Here is a 21,205-nt window from a genome sequence, read left to right on the forward strand (position 1 = left end):
ATGACAGTGGAGTGTTTTCTTTTTGGTGGGTTGAGGCCACTGACACACCTGAATTTCCCTGCTGTGGATCAATATTATTTCTATTCTTTTCTACTATTCTCCTCAAGGACTCTTCATTCATTTTCAGTTTTCATAAGCAGTTGTGTGTACTGGAAAGGAAACTCAATCTGGACCGAAATTAAGAATGTTGCATCCTCTTCAGACTTTGATTACTGTGATGTCAGAAGTGTATATCTTTAGGTTCCCTCAGCAAATGAAAAATAAAAAAGAACGACTATTATCTTGTTATTCCTACCACTTATAAACAGCCAAAAGGATTTCCTTCCCAGATAAAATTTCTTAAAGGTATAGAGGACGATCTTTTATTTCCAGGTGGATCATCTAAATGAGTGGTCCTCCAAATTGTCAGTCATTCTGGTGATATGTTTACATAAGGCTGTCCTACGTGCTCATCCCGTTAGCTATCTTTTTCTGCGCATGCGCAATTTCAGCCAGATATGAGTAGTGAGCTACGTTTTCAGACAGTCATTGAAGCTCACCTTTCTCGCCGCGGTTCTTTGAAAATGGCTGAGAGTCATAAGAGAAAACAAATCTACAAAGTGTATGAGAAGAGAAAAGAAAGCCCCCAGACGAGGCAGATATATCCCAGAATGCTTTGCACAGAGAGCTCTCCTCCCAAAGCATTATGGGATTTGCTGTCACAGCGGCCCCGTCTGCTACCCGACAGGAGTGACTAATAACAAAGATGGTGCAGGCACTGCGCGATGGGGGAGGAGTTACTCGACCAACAGGGAGCAAAAACCACTGATCATCTGTCTGAACGTGCAGCTAATTGAGTTTGCTATAAAGTCCACTATATAGCCCCCGCTGTATGTGGACACAGTAAGCTTGTATGAGCTATGGGAACAGCACATTTTAAACAGGGCGTGCAAGACGGGAAATGGACTCGTGCATGCTCTTGCATGTGCCTTTTTTTTTTTAAGTGGAGAATCTTTTAAAAAATCCTCTACAGCACCTTTTTTAGGAACAGATTTCCCTTCAACAGTTTTAGGAATATGAATACAAACCGTCAAACAACAACCAGTCAAAGTTCCTGTAAAGTCATTCAAAATGGAATATTAAAGGTGGCGTTACCTGTAGAGAAAGGTCTGACACAACCTTCCTCATCTTCAGGTTGGTCTCTCCATCCAGGTTTGCAGTTTCAATGTAACAGACCCCACGGGGGTCAGAGGAGTACAGCAGCAGCAGGTCAGCAGGGATGATTTCATTACAGGACAAACGTACAAAGTCTCCGACTCGTACATCCTTCCAGCAGCGGTCCACGTAGGAATTCTGCTTGCTGTGGTGAGAGGAAGAAAACATTGAAGAGAAAAAATGTCAGATTATTTAACAACAAGACAAAAAACTGCTTTCATCTCCAAAAGGTAAAAAAAAAAGAAACAAAAAAAAACTTAGATGAATAAGACATCGTGCAGCTGTGACAAAACTTCCTAAGAATCTAAAGTAATTTGCTGTTATTAGTCTCTCACATCAAAGAGGAGCCATTTTGTCCACCTCTTCTTTCCGATGTTGGATCACTTGATTGGAGTTTGCAGACATTTGCTGCCTAAAGCTCCTCTAAGGTTCCATTAGATGATTTTAATCCAGTTATATTCTGAACTTTGACTAGGCCCCTGGAACACATTGCTTCTTCTCATTTTAAGCTCTGTCATAGAAAAGCTGTTTGAACCCTTGTTCTGTTTTTTGGGGGGAAAGTTTAGCTGTTGCTCAGATGAAAACACATTTGAAGCAAGAATACTTTGGTCGACTAAGGTCGACTGAGTGACTTCAAGGCAGAAACACAAGCCCTAATCATCAGCCCTTTACCTTCCTGCTTTACAGCCAGTATTGTGGTATAGTTTTAGGTTTAATTTTTAGCAAAAAAAAGTTTATTTCTAAGATAGCTTGTACAGCTTTCAGACAGTAAATGAGCAGCAGCTTAACAGTGAAATGAACATTTCAATTTCATAAAGTGCAGCAATGATCAAATGTAAACAGCGTGGGAGAAAAAAACATGATACAAAACACCCTTTGAAGAAAATGTTGTACATGGGAATATAAGGTGTAGTATTTAAATAAAGTGCAGATTGTGCCCCAGCAGTCTATTAGATGGTATGGGCTTCAGCAGGGGAGTTTATGTCTGAATGAGGAGTGTGTACATGTCTGTGTGAAAGAGGAGGAATCACTACAGGGGGATCACTGCCTTCACCAGTTAGTGAAATAAACTATTTTTTAGGTCTACACGTTTTGGATTTACTGGATTTTGTCTTACTAGGAACCCTAAAAGAAAATCTAAAGCATTGTGCTTTCGTTTTTGTTTCTGTCTCTAAAATGAGATGATTTTCACAAGATTGGAGGTACCATATATGGTCCATAGCAGCTCAGATAAATGTTCAAAAATACTAATAACCCTACATCCAATGTCACACCTTCAAGCTAAACCCCATACATATACGTACACTACATTATCTGGTAATAAGGAACAAAATATAAGTTAAAAGAAATCAGACAGGATCTGCTAAAAATGAATACGTATCAAAAGATTTAGTCTATTAGATATATTCCATCCATTCATCCATCTTCTAACACGCTTATCCCAAGTGGGGTAACAAGGGTGTTGGTGCCTATCTTCAGCTGTCTACGGGTGAGAGGTGGGGTACATCCTGGACAGGTTCCATCGCAGGGCAACACAGAGACAAACAGGACAAACAACCATTCGCATACACACTCACATGTAAGGGGACTTTAGAGAAGCCAGTTAACCTAACAGTCATGTTTTTGGACTGTGGGAGGAAGCCGGAGTACCCGGAGAGAACCCACGCATGCTCAGGGAGAACATGCAAACTCCACGCAGAAAGACCCCAGGCCGGGAACCAAACCCAGAACCTGCAAGGCAGCAGTGCTACCTACTGTGCCACTGAGCAGCCCTAGAGATACTCCATAGTAAATAATTAATGCCACTCTCTGACCCATTTTTCAGGCAATAGAACAGCAAGAAGATTGACAGTAATTTCTCAGGTGTCATATACAGTCATAAAGATAAGACAATATAGAGGATAGTCAATAGTAAGCTCTTGCTGATAAATACTGTGGACACTGCATATCAATGTCCCGGAACATGAGAACAACATCCAAGAGTAACCAATGAATGCAAGCTCTGACGGAAGCAGGTGAATTATCTAAAATTCATCAGAAACTATCAGAAAGATAACAATTCACTTACAGACCCCAGTTACTGGAAGCAATATATGTTACTATGGGTTGTCATAGTGATAAACATCTCAATATAAAACACAGAAGAAAAGAATAAATATTTAGATAATTCTCTTGTGGATTAAAAACAATGCAAACCGTTAACAGAAACATTCAGCCCTCCCCTCCCTGAAATGACTCTCCTGAACAAAAATTTTACATTCTGCAAACATGGAAAGTGCATCCAAGAGAAAACGTAAAAGATCCTCTTTAGTCGACAAAAGCAAAGCATTGTTTGGAAGTACTGTCCTCCGAACAATAGAGGACAGTAGCTCTGAACAACAAAGCAGCCACTGTTATTTGGACTGCAGTACGAACAAAGTTGCCATGCACTGTCATTATAATCTAGTCTTACACTTTGAAATATCCAGTTAAGTTCACGTACCTGCAACAGTATAGTAGTAGGTAGCATAAGTGGACACCTTATTTATAAATATCTGATTCAAAGACATAAGCATGAACAAGAAGGAACCTGTAGAAACCTCCTCTGTTGATGTAGATGATCAGAAAATAAAATATTAATTCACAACGCTAAAAATCAGAAGTATCACAGGACAGCTGCTGAATGTGTTTGCATGGATCCTCCTTTATTAATGGAGAACAATGATTTTTTTACTTGTCCTTCAAAAAATGAATTTCTTTTTGTACAAGTGGAACAAGGTTCACAATTTTGTTAGGATATAAACATTTATATTTCTGTTTTTATTGTTTTGTAAAACAGACTTCTTAAATAACTTTACTATTTAAGTATTGTGTGAACACTACTAACTAATTTTAAGCATAGACGGTAAGTGGTTTAAATTCATGTTTATTCAATTTTACACTTTACACTTTACTGTTAGTTTATTAAAAATCAAAAAACTGATTCATCGATAATTATTATTATCAATATTTATTGGTTATAAACTCCGTTGGAAAGCTGAAATCCAACTAAAACAAAAAGTCTGACCAATATTTGTGAGCTTTTTTAAAAAAAAAAAAAAAACTTCATTGATAGACAGCAGGTGAACTAAAATTGGAATTTTTGTTTTTTTCTGTGTAAAAAAGCTTGAGAGCTACCTGAGATGCATCTTGCCTCTATGCTTATTTAAACTTAGAATTATACTTAGACTCAACTTTATTTAACCTTTGGGATTACTCCTTCAGGTAAATTCTGGTTCCAGTAGCTTATATAAAGTACAAAAGGCAAGATGCCATTTAAGATAATAATAAAAAAAAAAAAAAATATATATATATATATATATATACAATTTGATTGTGTTATAACTAGTATAATTAGTCAGTCATGCTTTCTCAGCAATAAAATTAATAGAAATAGCAGTTAGTAAAAGTCACTCTCACTAAACAAATTACTAAACAGCTTTATGTGTAGCGTTTATTATTTTAAGAATATGGCACAGCTTGAAGATAGATTTTCTTCCAGTATTTCTGTCTTCTAACATTGTTGCCTGTTCTACTGAAAACAGTATTATAAATTGTCTATTTGAATTTTTTTCTATGGTTTTAATACCTGTTCTCTGAAACCTTGCTTTTCCTCATTAATTCCTAAAATAAAACTATAGGCTCCATATACTTGTTTTCTTGTTAATCTTAAAATACTAGAAAAAATAAAATTCTATTCAGGATCCAGGACATCAACATCTTGCATTATGTTAAAGGAGAAGTTCAGTTTTTTACACTTTAAGCCCATTTTCTGTAGTGTCCAGGATGAAATCAAATGATCGACACCAAAAGTTTGACAATTGCTCCTGTCTCTGCTTTTTGGCTCATTTAGAATCAACCCCTGGCTGCTTCATAATGGCTGCCATAGTGCATGTCAGATAATGTCCTTAAAACAACCTTAAACGTTCTTTTTTTTAAAATATGCTACTCACCGTGTCATCAGCGCTGTTCAATGACGTTCCAAAAAAAGTTTCGTGAAGAAAAACCGTTCCTGTCTTGTTTTATTTAGCATTTTGTAAATCCCATTGAGTTCTGTAGGAATAGTCAATATTCCGCTGCCACCCGAAACGGAAATGGGGCCTGTTTACACAGTTGTAGTCTTTTCGCTTCACTCTGTGTACTCCGACGTCGAGAATCAAGAATCCACCTTTCGTATTCCATTTTCAGAGTTTTTTAAAGTGTTTAACAGAGACGTTAGCACCTCGACGTCGGAGTACACAGAGTGAAGCGAAAAGACTACAACTGTGTAAACAGGCCCCATTTCCGTTTCCGGTGGCGGAGGGATATTGACTATTCCTACAGAACTCAATGGGATTTACAAAATGCTAAATAAAACACTACAGGAACGTTTTTTCTTTACGAAACTTTTTTTGGAACGTCATTGAACAGTGCTGACGACACGGTGAGTAGCATATTTTAAAAAAAGAACATTTTTAAGGTTGTTTTAAGGACATTATCCGACATGCACTATGGCAGCCATTATGAAGCAGCCAGGGGTTGATTCTAAATGAGCCAAAAAGCAGAGACAGGACCAATTGTCAAACTTTTGGTGTCGATCATTCGATTTCATCCTGGACACTACAGAAAATGGGCTTAAAGTGTAAAAAACCGAACTTCTCCTTTAAATTGCACCTCAAAGCTTTACCTTCCAAATAGAAATTAAACCTCTTAATGTTTTCCTTTACTTGAACTTTTGTTTTTAAGATTATCTTATGACCATTTGCCAACTAAATTAAGCTAATAGTATTAACACGACATAGAAATGTTTTTTATTGTCTTTACATAATTCTTCAAAGTAAGGGAGTTATTGGAAGCTCCTGACACGTACAAGCGACAGCAAATCTACATAAAGTTTCAAGGAACAGTTGAAACTTACCTGCAGTAAACTTGACATGAGAGATTATTTATTAAATAATCCGATTTAAACCTGCGGTAGTCTTCAAAGATGTCTTTAATTGCTGAAAATGTTAGCACCAGACAGATTGGAATCAGAGAAACTTCTGGCTCGAAGGCTTCCACCACCGGGACAAAGTTTAATGCAGCAAGGAAGATGAAGTAGACATTAGCGAATCGATGGAGCTGCTCAAACAGGTTCTTGGGAAGGAAGGACAAAAAGGAATATTTTGTGGTCCGGATTCTGTTGCTTTTGTACAACTTCAGAAGTCGTTTCAGTCCATCATCCTCAGTGAATGAAGGTACAACAGTCCTTCTCTTCTTCAGATGGTCCTTAAACGTCCCAGGCATTCGCTCCAAGCTATACATTAGTCCACTGCAGCGGTCGATTCAAACTTAAAGGTTTACAAATACAGGCTTCTCCCCATTTTCTTAAAATTCCCGTCCAAACAGTAATTCCTACCTATGGTTTGGACTTCTTCCAGTGTTATCGGATTGTTTTTTCCAGTTCGCCACATCCTGCAAAGGCATAGACGAACAAGGAAAAGGTAGGAATGTGACTGGCACAGATGACACACTTCAATGCCACTCCTCCGCAGAGCAGGTTCAAGGTTCAACATTTACAGCCACCTCTGCAGACCGAAACATAATGCAACGCAAGCACATATAGCAGACAGGGAGTGCCCAATAGCTAAAAAAGGCATATAATGCTAATTATTTTCAAGAACCTTCCAAAAGATCAGAACAGCAGATTGAGTGGCACTAAAGCGGATGCTTTCACACGCCGCAAAGGTATACGCCACCCCCATGTGCCATGGCAGAGACAAAAGTAAAAAAAAAGAAATAAAAATCCCTTTTGTCATCATGAGATCTACAAGAACACAGACATAAAGTGTAAATGTAGAACAAGAAAAACAGGCATCTTTAGGGGACCCTCCATAAAATATTTTTCTACTGTATATTTGCACCATATATATTTGTCTTTGCAATGCTCTGAACTTCCATGTCAATGCGTTTTGCACTATGTTTTTCTCCCACACTGTTTACATTTGGTCATTGCTGCACTTTATGAAATAGAAATGTTCATTTTACAGCTAAGATGATACTCATTTACTGTCTGAAAGCTGTACAAAACAAAATTTCCTTTTGTACACACCATGTGTATAGAAATGACAATAAAAGTTGTCCAAATCTAAGTCTAAAATACAGAACACAGGTAAGGTAGCAAATAGTAAAAAGTAAAAAAAATAGTAACATTTGTAAAACACAAAAAGATCTGTGGAAGAAAAAATCTGTACATAGAAATATAGCATGTAGTATTTACATGACATTTAGTTTCTATCTGAGCAGCTTTAAAAATGGGCTGTTGGACTGTCTGACCACCAGGAGGGGTGTTTGTGCATCTGTGGGAAGGTGAGTTGGGATGCGTTTGTGTCTAGAAGGGGGGGACTGCCTTCACAACCTTCGAAAAAAAATAAATAAATAAATCACTGTTTCTGTATTGTTATACTAATGGAAGAAGGACACTTAGTGTATTGCTGTGTACTTGTGCAGAAAAATCCAATTCTAGATCAGGGAGTGGCGGCCTAGTGGTTAGGGCACCCACGGGTGCTGCACAGTGGCAGCCCACTGCTCCCCAAAGGGGATGGGTTAAATGCAAAGAGTTAATTTCTCCATTGTGAGATCAATAAAGTTCAATTTATTTCATTTATTTAGATCTGGTAGACAGCATACCACACTGTCCTATTCTTCACCATCCCTGCAGCATTTATTTTTAGTGTTTTACGTCAGTGCCGAATCAACTTTAGACAGTGTTACATAAAATTTAATAGAATGTCTTTTAATAGCTTTATTATCCCTTTTCTGAATAGCATGTTGCTGTGTAGCTCCCATACCACCACTGAGGTAACAGAATGCTTTAAATTATGGCCTCATAAAGGTTTATGAGCAGCTTAGCAGTGAGATCAGTCCGTTTCATCTTCCTGAGAAAGCAAGGCTGTTGATGGGCATTCTTCATCAGGTAGGGGTTCTCAGTCCAGAAGAGGTCAGAGGAAATGTGAATGCCCAGTAACTTTATGCTGTCAGTAAGCAACACCATCAGCACATACACCACCAGTACAGCCACAATTATAATGTTTGATACCATTAGTCTAAGGGGATGTTTGGGGTATGAAAGACTGATGCTTGAGATTCTGTTTTGATGTGTCTACAGTGGAATTTCTTTTTGTGAAAGAAAGCCAAAGAATTTGCTCCTTCCATTTTATGTCTGTACTTTTGCAAGCGCTTTCTTCTGAGATAGGTGAAGTCACACAGGGATCCTCTCTAGGCAATGAGGAGGTCCTGCTTGTGTCCCGCCACGACAATATAGCTGGCTGTAGTATTTCCTGTTCATTATTGGCTGTTGGAAGAGTCATTGGTCACAAATGGGCCATCAGTGAGCACTCATGAGAGTTATAGTGTCGGATTTCAATTTGCTTATTAATTCAGATGTAATTTGAAAAATTGAATTTCCAAATTCAAATTCAATTCTAAAAGTCCTTACAGAATTCAACCTGCCAGAGTAGCTATTCGAAGGCTGTGACAGCTGCCACTACGGAAATACACCCATTTGTTGATGTCAGGCCCTGTCCATCAGAGAGGTTTCTGCAACCATATTTATTTTGTAGATATCAGAGCATTAGTGTGTAAAGAGAGTGAAGAAGGGAGGGCTACGAACACAGTCCTGTGGTATGTGTTGAGGATCAGTAGGTCGGATAGGAGGATCTCTATCCTCACCACCTGTTGGTGAGGAATTGACTGACCCAGAAGCAGAGTTTTGCAGATAAACCCAGGCTTTAGAGCGTCAGGGACAGCATGTCTGGAAGGAAAATGTTAAAGGCTTAACTAAATTACTCTAAAGGCATCTCCATAGTGTAGGTCTCGTGTATGCTGCAGATGAGTCAGAGCCAAGAGACAGCTAAAGACAGCATCCTCTGTAGGACGATTCTCCATAAGCAAACTACAGCCTGCCCAGACAAGCAGGGATGATGTCCTGGATGTATCTCCTCAAAAACTTCATGATGGCTGAGGTCAGAGTTGCAGGAACGCAGTCATTGGGACAGGTGGATTGGGCACAAGCGCGGTCTAAAAAAAAAAAATCCCAATGTGTGGAAACTAATGGAGTCCCATTCATTAACTTTAATAAGACAAAATGTAATCGGCAAACTATAAACGGAGAGAACAGCGGTTATAAAGAAAAGTAACAGTTTTATTAGGGCTGGGGAATTAATTGCATTTACAATTCAACAAAATGCAATTTTTTTGATCACAGAAGCACACATTTTTAGTCACACTGTATTTAACAACAGTAAGGCACTACATTTCTCACTCCAGCCTTTTAAGTGGTGGTAAAAAGCTTGAAGTAGGTTTGTCACCATACAGAAAGGTGGAGAGAGTTGTAGTTAGTATGCAGATTCATGCATGCAAAGGGTTAGGTTAGGGTTAGGGTTAGGGTTAGAGAAGTAGCACTTTCTTAACACAAAGGTTACAGGAAAGTCCTGCAACAATGGACTCTGGCCAGGCAAGTGTTCAAAAACTCAAAGCCTGGGGTAAAACATCTACAACCTTCGGGTTAGTCCAATAGAAACCTTGCTTATGGTTAAAAATTATTGCAATTTAGATTTTTGGCAAAGTCATTCAGCCATGTAATATGGAATATATTATATGTTTTGCTATAATTATTCCTTTTGCTTTCCTAAGATTGAAATAATACTGTTTTTTATTTTATTATTCTATCAAATGTGAGAATCTGGTACAAAGCCTATCCTTATTATTTGGTACCTTACCTGAAGTAAGCAGAAATTCAACTTAAAGGTGCAGTAGGAGATCTTTTCTGACACATTTTTTACCATGTGGCTTAAATATCTCCCAACAGCTGCTTATCAAGCAGTGAAATAGATGGTCTGGAAGTGAAACTAAAATAAATGGTACCCACTACAGTGAGAAATCAATGAATAACCCCAACCAATCACAAAAGACGTCAGGAACCAATCGCGCTGTTGTACATGATTGGTTCCTGACACGTCAACCATGGTCTTCTGCTTGTCCATCCCCCCTGTAAGCGTACCCTGACACATGAACGTTATAGGATAGTCAATCAATCAATCAATCAATCAATCTTTATTTCAGACACAAAAGAGGTCCATAGTAAAAACAAAAGAAAACAAAAGAAAAAGAAAACAAAAAGAAGCATGATAGTAAAAGCAAACATGTTTTGCTGGCAGATTTTGGCATTTTAAGTTAATTTAGGCGTTAGTAAAATGTTTCAGAGAAGTGATCATAGCGCTCTCCATCATCAGTGCTGCCTGTCTCCCTGCCAGCTCCAAAGGCCTCTTTAGCTGCTTATACACACTGCTCCTGCTGCTCTACCTGCGCTGCAGACAGCATGCACGTTCACGTGTTTTGCAGGCGTGGTTTTGAGGGGTGGTCTGAAGGGAGAGGCAGGGTTGTGTATGTTCAAAAATATAGCTTGCTGGAACGGTTTTTCCAAGATCTCCTACAACACCTTTAAGTCAGTCTGCAGACAAAACAGTGTTTAACAGCTAATTTGATTTTTCTATTACCCTTTAACACATAGTTTATCAAATTTGATATATTGAGACCTCTGCAATATCTGTGTAATGTTTGTGTTCTTCAAAAACCTGATTTATGCAATCAGACACATGTAATTAACAGACAATTTAATTTTTTGTTGTTTGTCAGTTTTTCAATAACAAATTAAGTTTGAAAAAGGAATTTTCTGACAATTATTTCCTGGTTTTAAAGGGTTAAACAACAAAAGCTCAAATACTCTAATTCTGAACCTTCAACTTTTGCAGAATGTTGTATTTTCTCACCCATATCTTAAAACTTTTAATTACCATGTATATTTACACATTCTAGATCTGCAAGTTCTATGTGTTTACCCACTAGATTAGATAAGGCTAATCATCATGTAGCCTTTTGCAGAACATACAGTCGCTGTGTCATGAGTTACTCTTATGAAACCCAGTCACTTCCACCAACTTTGCCAGAAAGTAAAGGTCAACTTCAGGCCTTAAAGCTCCAGTTTCAGCCAACCATTGTTTAGTTCTTTTCCTGCTTTGACAAACAATAAAATGAAATAAGCCAAGTTCCGTTTCAGCTCATTTTCTCTTCTAACCATTAAACTTTCCTTTTAAACCCTTTGATTTTACTTTTCTAATTCCCATTTCCTACCAGTTTATAGCAGGATTCCACTCACCCACAGAACACGCGCACCAATTTGTTGTTGACCTTCTTGTCAAACAGGTATCGTCTGTAGTCCTCCAGTGCATCTTTAATGCCAATAACCATGAGAACCACCAGCAGAGGAATCATTGTGATCTCCTTTTCAAAGGCCTCCACAACTGGCACCCAGTTAAGCAGTGCCAGGAACAGGAAGTACAGGTTAGCCGCCCTGAGAAGACCAGAGTAGAAAAAGAGTCAGCAGGACCATCAGGGAGAGGGTTGCAGGTTGTAAACACAACAACAAATTTACAATCTGAGCAAACGTTCAGAACCATATCATAAAAATATATTTCAGAACTTTTAACCTAATAAACTAAATATTAAAGTGTTATGAAACATCTAGAAAAGGAACAAGGAAGTAAGTAGATTTTTTCAGACTGAAAATTCATAAGAATCATTTAGTCGGACTGAACAGGGTTAAGCAAGAATTTCATACCTACTTTGTATCTATTACAAATATAAATCTGAAAATTTTGGTGTGGATTTTCAATCCCCTTTGCTTCGATTTACAAAGGCCTCTGACTTTTTTCAGAAAATGCTGATTACCAAACAGCATCATGAAGAACCCAGCAGACAGGTCAGAGAGTAGGTTGTTCATAACAGATAATCTATAAATCCATCATCTGAAAATAATGACAGTTTAGTACAACTGCAAACTTGCAACATTAGCCGATGTACATAATGGATTTCTGGCCTACTTGGAAAATTTACAAAGCTAAACACAATGCCATCTTGGAAGAATTCTGTTAAAAGGCCTGAAAAGAGAACATCATAATTTGTGAAACGGTCTTTGTCTGACTGGTCGCATTGAGCCTGTTTGCCTTGGGAGACCCTCCCGGGGACATTTAAGTCCTCGACAACATGGCCTCTGGGATCATCCAAGCATTGAAAACCCTTCCGCTACGTTGATGTGGTGGTTTAAGTAATATCTATACCAGGGTCCTGGAGAGGACATTTCAGGCCAATTGTTGAATCATGGCTGCAGGAAGAGTAGAGTGGTTTTCTTTCTGCTGTGGAACATTGAACCAGCAAAGCAAAGGTCTGCATAGCCAGAATTACGTTGGACCGTTTTCCAGTACAGTACATGTGTCATCGGTGCGGTTCCTAACTTTTATGGGCAGGATTTCAAGACACAGTCAAAGGTCGGAGAAAGTCTGGTTTGAGGGCCAGCAGGTTTGTGCGCCCTTTTGAGGATGACACAGTTCTCTTGGGTACATTTTCCATTCTTAACTTGCAGAAAACTAGTTACTTAAGAATGATAATAGCTCATCTGTCTTCCATCAAATGTGCAATGCTTCCTCCAGGCTTAGGGTGGAGCCTACCCAAGGATTAGAGGTACAGAAATGTCTCGATTCAGATAGCTGACAGGATTTAGTGGGACAGTTAGTATTGCTCTGATCTGTCATGGTGAAAAAGGAAACAGAAATAACTAATAAAGCTCTGAATATGCTGTTCCATCTATGTTCCAACACTCATCGGTTGCAAAAATGCATCCATGCTTCTTCAACATTTTCGCTGGGTTTGCCTTGGAGAGAATGTAAGGAATTCCATTCAGAAGTCAAATCCGTTGCTGGAATTTTGATTACTTTTTCTAACCAGCAAATGGCCTTATGGCTTAGCTCAAAATGATCTGAAACAGCTCATTATATTTTCAGATACGAGTATGGAGTCAACTAAGGTGGCTCGGACATCTGTTTCAGAAGCCCCATGGACATCTTCCAGACACATCTTAACAAGACGATGCCCAGAGGATGCCCCAGGACAAGCTGAAAGGATCAGATGTCACAGCTGGTCCTGAAACCCCTCAGGACTTCCCCAGAGAAGCTACTGGAAGTGTCTGGAGAATGAGATCCCGCATAAAAAGCCACCAAAATGACAGACTGGTCATGCACTCCATTTACAAATAGAGTGAGCACATTTGCTAGCTTTCAACGAGTTCTAGGTATATCTAATCTGCAATCATATCTTGTTTAAAGTGACTGCTTTTTCACATTGCGTGTTCAACTGCATTTAGATGTTACTTCTTATCATTTCTGCAGCATCCTGTGTTTTATAGTTGCATGGTAGCATTGATGTAGCTTGTTTGATTGACATTTTATCTCATGCCTTCAGCCTACTATCATATCTATATCTAAAAGTTACTAACCTGTGGAACTGCTGGAACAGGTTCATAGGGATAAAGGTCAACAGGCTGTATTTCGTTGTGCGGATGCCGTTACCCTTATATTTTTTGGACACGGCTTCATATTCCTCCTGATGGGGGCCATAACGGGCGAACACCGTCCTCCTCTTTCCGCTGCCCCTCTGAGGGGAGTCTTTGCTGGGAAGGCCATCAGGTGGCGAGTACCAGCCTCTCTCCGAGTCTACAGCCAGCAGCTGCCGACACCGATGCCGCAGCCAGTGGATGCGCTCCATCTACGCACCCTGAGCTGCAGTCGGGGTCCCACTGCTACGTGGAACTACGCCCTCTCCTTCGATTCTCCCAGCTTCTTCCTGTTGCAAAAATAAAGCATGAAATAAATCTGTTGTAGCAGTGATCTCCATGGTGAAGCATCAGTGCGGTTTCTTAACACTTTGACTACCTTGAATAACCCGGACATAACTGGTCAGAAGAATACTCCAAAAGAAACACAAGATAAAGTGCTAGTTTATCTAACCCACATCGAGATGCCACTCCCCCCTTTTTTTTTTTCCACTTTCTTATTTGAATTAACTAATGTGAACTCTATTGGAACAAAAGGTGTGTACCCATTTCTGAATCTAAAAGAGGAAGAGAGTTCCTAGAAATAGGAAAATGCAGGCAAACAGGTTTTGAGTATGTTTAAGACCGGGCCAGCCTTCGAGTTTACTCAAAAAAATATGAACTCATCCAGCGGTGGACGATGTGTTGTTTATCTATTGATTTAATTATTTATTGAGATAAAAAGTTTTAAGTAAAAAACTATTAACATCTTATTTGCAGACTGTTATGCAGTTCAGGTTAGACACCATGGCTCTATAAAGCATTTTAAATAGACTTCTTCGGGAAACTAATTGGATAAAAAAACTGAGATTTTTTTCCAACTTCACAGTGGTGGTGTTTAATCTTATAATAAAATGCATTGAAAAGAACAGTTAAAAAAAGTAAGAAATAAACTCAGAACTAAGGATTTACAGCATCATTAAAATATATTTATTGTTTTCAGGATAAAAACATTTTTGTCACATGTCATAAAAGGGCTTTTTTGAGGTCAAGTCTTAGATTCATTCATTCATTCATTCATTCATTCATTCATTCCTCTTCTTTGCAGCATTTTCCAGATTCTCCAGGAGGATTTAAAGGTTTCTCACATAAAAGGGGAAAAAAATAAATTTAATTATAATCAAAAAAACTTTTAAACTACTCAAATATAATGGAAGACTTAATTAGGACATTAAAAAAAGACAAAAAAGCATTTCTTAAAAAAGAAGGCCTACAAAATCATCCTAAACTACTGTTTTTAGAGCTGTCCAGCAGAAAGTCAATGAAACCCTCCAAGGTCAAGGTAAGCAAAAAAAAAAAAAGGTCATTGCTAATGAAGACATCTGTTGTGCAACCCAACACTGCAGAAAAGCAGTAAAATATGCAATGGATGTTTTTGTTCCAACCAGCAAATCTGGTTGGAGCTAGATAGCTTTAGCATCTCAGGGCAAACGTTTAACAGCTGTTGGCATCAGTGAAGGGCTGATAAGATTAACAGGCATGAGTGTGAATCCCAGGCAACTCAAATATAATAACCTACCTTAATAGTGTGTAACTGCATATTGCCCACATAGGGTGCCAATTTGAGTTGGAAAGTTTAGTGGAAGGACACACCACAGCCAGAACTTTCACATTACATGGGAATAACTGCAGCCTTGAGAAGACTGTAAACCTAAACCCAACAATTTGTATTATATTATCAGCAGAGTCACTACAGAGTCACCACAATGTGGTGTATTCAGGACATAGATTTTAGATGTCAGATTTTCATGTTAAGCAACTTCTGCCATAATGAGTTTCTACGTAGGAGAAAAAGGAGGGGGCTGTTGCTCAGATATATATATATTAGGAGAAGTAAATATTGCATTATATGTAAACATGAAAGGCCCCAAAGAATTGAAGGGGATGGAGAAGCGCAATAGATAAGATAGAGATTGTAACCATTTATCCATCAGTGATGATTTGCGGAATTGGCTCATGGGCTGGTGTCCGTCCTCTGTGTTTTAATGAGTCCAAAGGCAAGGCAAGACAAGTTTATTTATAGAGCAAATTGAAGTAGGAAGATCCTTCAAAATGCTGAACATGAGAATAAAAACGCACAGTCTAATCATGGAAACTTTAAATGAATGCTTCCTACTGCTTAAAGGGCTTTATGGTTTCATTTTTCAGCAGGAAACCCAGACAAACTGATCAAACCTGAACCCCACTGAGAATCCATGAAGTATGGTCCAGATGAAGCTGAAAAACCAATGACCTAACAATGCAGACAACCCGAGGGCAACTATAGAAGAACATAGAAGATGCTTTATACCTCAGCAGAGCCACATGCTGATTGCATCCCTGCTATGCCGATTTAATGCATTTCGAGCTCAAACCAACGACAGAGTGCAGAGAATGGACATGTCTTTGAGTAGCATATTTCTTTAAGAATACCTTTTTTTTAGGGTTTTCACTTTTCACAAACAAGTTTGCACTTATGAGACAGTTTTGTTCACATCTCAACTTTAAACTTTCTGATTTACAAGCTTGCACTTTATGTTTGATATGACAGGAAAAACTAAAATACATAAGTATTTTGAAACACAGTTGAACCACTTTCACTATTGTAAAAAGAGATTGAATCGAAATTAATCCATTTAGAACTGTATGAATCAAAATCAAATCGATTCAGGACTTTGGCGAAAATACCCAGCCCTACCTTTTGATTTATTTATGCTATAGTATCTTCATTTAGTAAAGTGGATTTTAATGGACTAGAATTTCTCTAAAATAATTGGCTACATGAGTATCTGAGACGTACGTGTCTAAAATCCCTTCAATGAATGAGTTTTTACTCTTTTTCTTGTTTTCTCACATCTTGCTGAAAAAAAAAAATAAATCATGTAGGAAAACAGTTGTTGCCATGTTTTCACCGTAACAGTACGAGCAAAAAAGCAGGAAATTTTCGGTCATATGAGACTGACACCTTTGGCTGTATGGTAGCAGGAGGAGTGCTGTTGGTTTCTGTCTCGTTCAGGTCCAAAGCTCTGGTTAGGCCAAAACCGCCTGTAGCTGTGTGACAGGCCAAACCTGCTAACCTGCTTTATTTACAGATGACAGAGGAATAATTCTTGTTTGTGCTGATGATAGGAAAGGAGAGCTCGGACATTTTCACCGATTCACTACAAAGTTCAATGTTTAGGTCTGGGCAGCTGAATGAAATATTCAAAATAAACTAAATGCACATACCTACAAGTGTTGCAAGATATCAGATTTTTAATAAAGACCTGACTTGATAATTTTTTTTTTAACATGCTTAAAATTATACATGCAGAGAAAACATGTATACATCCTCATTAATATTAGCTTGACTTACTGCAAGTTCACCTCAACTACAGGCTTTGTAGGAATAAATATGATTCTTGCATCCTTAATTGCTAGATGTTTAAACTCTCATTTTGACAATAGTGGCTAATTTACATTAGTTGGTCTCCTGACACTGATCCAGCTTTTAAACATAGTCCGTACATTTTGAATAAGTTCAATCCAACGACTTTGGGATGTAAACCAGCTTTAAAACCAGTCGTTCTGAGGCAGCTCTACTTAATTAAGGCTCTATAAGCCCTGATTAGCTGTTTTTTTGTTTTGTTTTCCCGCTCTTGTGTCACACAGGTTGCAGTGCATGTTTCACTCACAAACTTAAACAATTTCCTGCATTTCACTGGGTCAAATTATAAAAAATGGAAAAGAAATAACTTTAGGAGTGGCATCAGCCCTCCTCTACTCTGTCGTCAGCTGGGCCTGAGGCAGCGCAGAGCGGGACAGAAAGAGGCTGGTGAGGAGGGCCACTTCTATCCTGGGCTGCTCTGGACTCGGGGGAGGAAGTGGTTGAGAGGAGGATGCTGTCCAGGTTTACATCCGTCATTGACAACACCTTGCACCCCTTGCACCAGACCCCATGTGTAAAAAGTAGCACTACCGCAGGTTATTCATCCCTGCTGCCATCAGACTTTACAATGCCATTGCACTGTAACCTGGTGTTATAACATTGTAGTAACAACTATTTATCTATTTAACAAACCAGTAACCACACTTTACCTGTCTCGACTGCACTGTACATAAGATACTGTATATATGTCACCTTAAATCTCTCCTTTATTTTTCCCTTCCAATGCATATATCCGGATGCACTTTATATACTTCCTCCTTTGTGCACCTCCTGTTTGTTTATAAGACCCGATGTCTATTCTAATCTAACCAGCTCAGTTAAAAAAAAAACAAAAAAACAGAGAGGCGGTCATTGTTACAGAACCGCTCTAGCTGTTGATAAAAATACAAAGCAGCCTAGGTCATGACCAACCTGCATACACTGCTCTTAAAATAAAACATTAAAGGCAAAATATTTAAATACAGAATATTAAAAAAAACTATGTTAAGGGAAATTAAATGCAGCCACAAGAAAGGCTGGAATAGATTATAAGTGATTGAAGTCTTTCAAAGGTGATTCTCAGAGAGCTTTTAGAGGTGTGTTCTAAAAGCAATCCCACAGCATGATGCTGCAAACACCATGCTTCAGAACTAGAACAGCTTTTTATAGCTCAGATATGAAATAATTAGCTGGATCAGATATCGGGGATTTGATATCTGATATTGTAGTTCTGATCCAGTGTTCTTAACATGTGACATTATTTTTTGCTGGATATTTGTTCATAAATAATATGAAGTCCGAACATGCTTTGGTGGCACAGTGGTTAGGGCACATGGCCCATATACAGAGGCCGCAGTCCTTGACGCAGGTGACCCGGTTTCGACTCCGGCCTGTTGTCCTTTCCCGCATGTCTCTCCCCCTCTCTCATACCCCCCTTTTCTGTCAGCCTACTGTTCATAAAAATGAACCACTAGTGCCTCAAAAACGATGGATATATCAAGCCTAAAGCCTTCACTGACGTGGCAAGATATACGTTTCATCCAATCAACAGTTCAATTGAAACTCTGAGTTCTCCTGTGTTGTCAGGATGGGATCACTAAACGTTTGGTTAAAAACAGTGATTCATGTTGTTGATTAATGGTTGGCTAGCATTGAAGCAGAACTAAAATATCTATGAGAAGTGAAACAAGCGTGTTCATATGACCGCCTTGTTTATTTGTGCAATACAGAGACTGACTTGCTTAAACTTGTGGTGTAATGGAGAGCTTACTAAGTGGAGACTCCTGAACAGAGAAGAAGAGAAATGTTGAAATGTTCATGCTTATGTCTAACAGATGGATAAAAGGTATCTCATTTTTTCCTATATTTACAGTCCAAAGGTCAGCAGCACGTCTTTGTTATTCTTTATTGTTTGTTTTATTGAGATAAGGGTTTAGCATTAACAACCAGCACACCTTTTATCACAAGGAGAGCAAATAATCCTTATCTTTATGACTTTTTTTCTGGATAAAAATATAAATTGTGTAGCTTGTTATTATTTCATTCCTAAGGGGGCACCATACAAGACTTAATTAGTAGGTAGAGTTCACAAGAGTCACAGCTACTCTGAAGGTTGTTAAAGAACTTTAGAGGGGAAGAAGCATCATGCAGATCAAGGAGTCCAGTGGATGGATCTGAGAGAGGTTTAAAGCAGGGTCGAGCTATTTTTTTCTATACATCATGTGAAAAGTTTTCATAAAAGTTTTCAGAATAATATGGCCCAAATAAAAAACTATCAACACATGTTCAACCAATTAAACTGAGTGAGCAAGCTGAGCATTGAAAAAGAAGCAAGTAACAACCATGTGGAATCTCTGGAGGAGCTGCAGAGACTTTTACAACTCAGGTGTATAAATCTGTTGGCAGTACAACTATTTGTCATGGCGTTCTAAACTCTAAATGTACCAGGGTGGAGCCAGTGCATCGTCATGGAGACACAGAACAAAAGAATAATTAGTATATTAAGTGAGCCACAAAACCAAGGGTGAAGACTCTAAAATAATAACTGGGTGATACGGATGGAGCTTACAGATGACTGTAATTTCTAGACTTAGACAATTATTATTGTCCCTTTGTATACACAGAGTGTATAAAAATAGAAATTTCATTTTGTACAGCTTTCATGTCATTTCCATTTTCTTAAAGTACAGCAGAGATCAAATGTGGGAGAAAAAATGCATTGATATGGTCAGTTTGATGCAGAGACTGTGACGATGACGATGATTTAGACTTCTTTTATCATTCAGCTTTCTTTTTCATTTTTTTTTTCCAGTTTTTTTCAACATTCAGCTGTCGGATGGCGGTTGGGATGAAGCTGTTTTGGAATCTGCTGGACCTGCATTGAATGCTGCAAAGCCTCTTCCCAGACAGCAGAGGCTATTTTTTTAAAAGTAATTTGGAATGCTAAATACTGAATTGAGGATAAATATGTTACAGTCTCTTCAGTCTGCGCATACAATTAGATATTTTTGTATCAAACTGAGAAAACTGATCTAAATGGGTAAAGTTTTATTTAACAAAAGTGTATTTGACCTTAATTTGAGCAGTTAAATAAGATGATCTGCCACGTCAATGTGTTTTTTCCTTTAAAATAATATAATTACATTGAAACAAGATAATAGTGTTCTTCTTATTCTTATTAACCCTTATTAATTATTATTATCCTTCTTTGGATTCTTATTCTTATTTAAAACTTAAATTATCCTATTCCTTTGGAAAACTGTCTTAGGCTACGTTCACACTGCAGGCCTTAATGCTCAATTCCGATTGTTTTGTTAAATTCCGATTTTTTTGCGTTGCCGTTCACATTTCAAATGTATGCGACTTGTATATGATCTCCTGTGTGAACTACAGTCATACAACACAAGTGTTCCACATGCGCAGTAGAGGACGCAATGACGTCACAGGCCAGCATGTTCTGTGTTTACGGCAGTAAACATGGATGGTAGTGCAGGAGCGCATCTAGTGATTTTTCCCAACCATAAAACACTATCTTTTCAAGATGGTGAAACATAAATACTGCTCTCCGCATCATCGTCCACCATGGTTGTTGTTTTTCTTGCCGCTTCTTCATAGCAAGAACTCAGAATAATGACCTTTGTCTGGAATTAATGGCTTTCAGGTCAGATGAATGCGACCTGGCCCAGCACAGGTCGAATTTCAAAAGATCAAATTTGTATCGGATTCAGGACCATAGAGCCAAGTGTCCTGGATCGCACTGGAAAAAAAAATCGGATCTGTGTTGTTCAGACTGCCATGAAAAGATCAGATACAGGTCACACATGGGCCAAAAAATCTGATTTGGGTCACTTCAGGCTGCAGTGTGAACGTAGCCTTACTGACCTTCTCAAATAAAAGGAAAATGCTCTTAATTTCAGAAAACTTGGCTTACTTAAGATTTCAGATTTTCTAGTGTATGTTTTCATTACAGGGGCCAGTATCTGTTCTTCAGGGGCACTAGCCCCTGTTGATCTCTGTCTAGAACCGCCCGTGGTATGTGCCGCACAAATCATGTCTTTAAAGGAAGGAGGGTGGCGAAAATAAAACTAGTGGTCCAAGAAATAACAAAGAAAGCCCAACAAAGAGCATCGGCGGTGGCAGACCCTTTTCATAGGGGCACGTGCCCC

The 21,205-nt window shown here is 38.5% G+C and overlaps 1 protein-coding gene across 1 annotated transcript in view; it reads right to left on the reverse strand.

Moving 5' to 3' along the window:
* Positions 1-21,205, reverse strand: part of LOC107096563 (probable phospholipid-transporting ATPase VD) — a 42,244-nt gene that overhangs the window by 19,573 nt on the left and 1,466 nt on the right. Inside the window, exons 2-4 of the mRNA XM_015393273.1 lie at positions 13,559-13,905; positions 11,387-11,581; positions 1,135-1,339 (exon numbers count right to left, since the gene is read on the reverse strand). Coding sequence (XP_015248759.1) covers positions 1,135-1,339; positions 11,387-11,581; positions 13,559-13,827 — 669 coding nt within the window. The 5' untranslated portion in view covers positions 13,828-13,905. The remainder of the gene's footprint in view (positions 1-1,134; positions 1,340-11,386; positions 11,582-13,558; positions 13,906-21,205) is intronic.

This window comes from Cyprinodon variegatus, unplaced genomic scaffold (genome assembly GCF_000732505.1).
Source record: "Cyprinodon variegatus isolate N-32 unplaced genomic scaffold, C_variegatus-1.0 Scaffold633, whole genome shotgun sequence".
In the NCBI taxonomy this organism is placed as follows: Eukaryota; Metazoa; Chordata; class Actinopteri; order Cyprinodontiformes; family Cyprinodontidae; genus Cyprinodon; species Cyprinodon variegatus.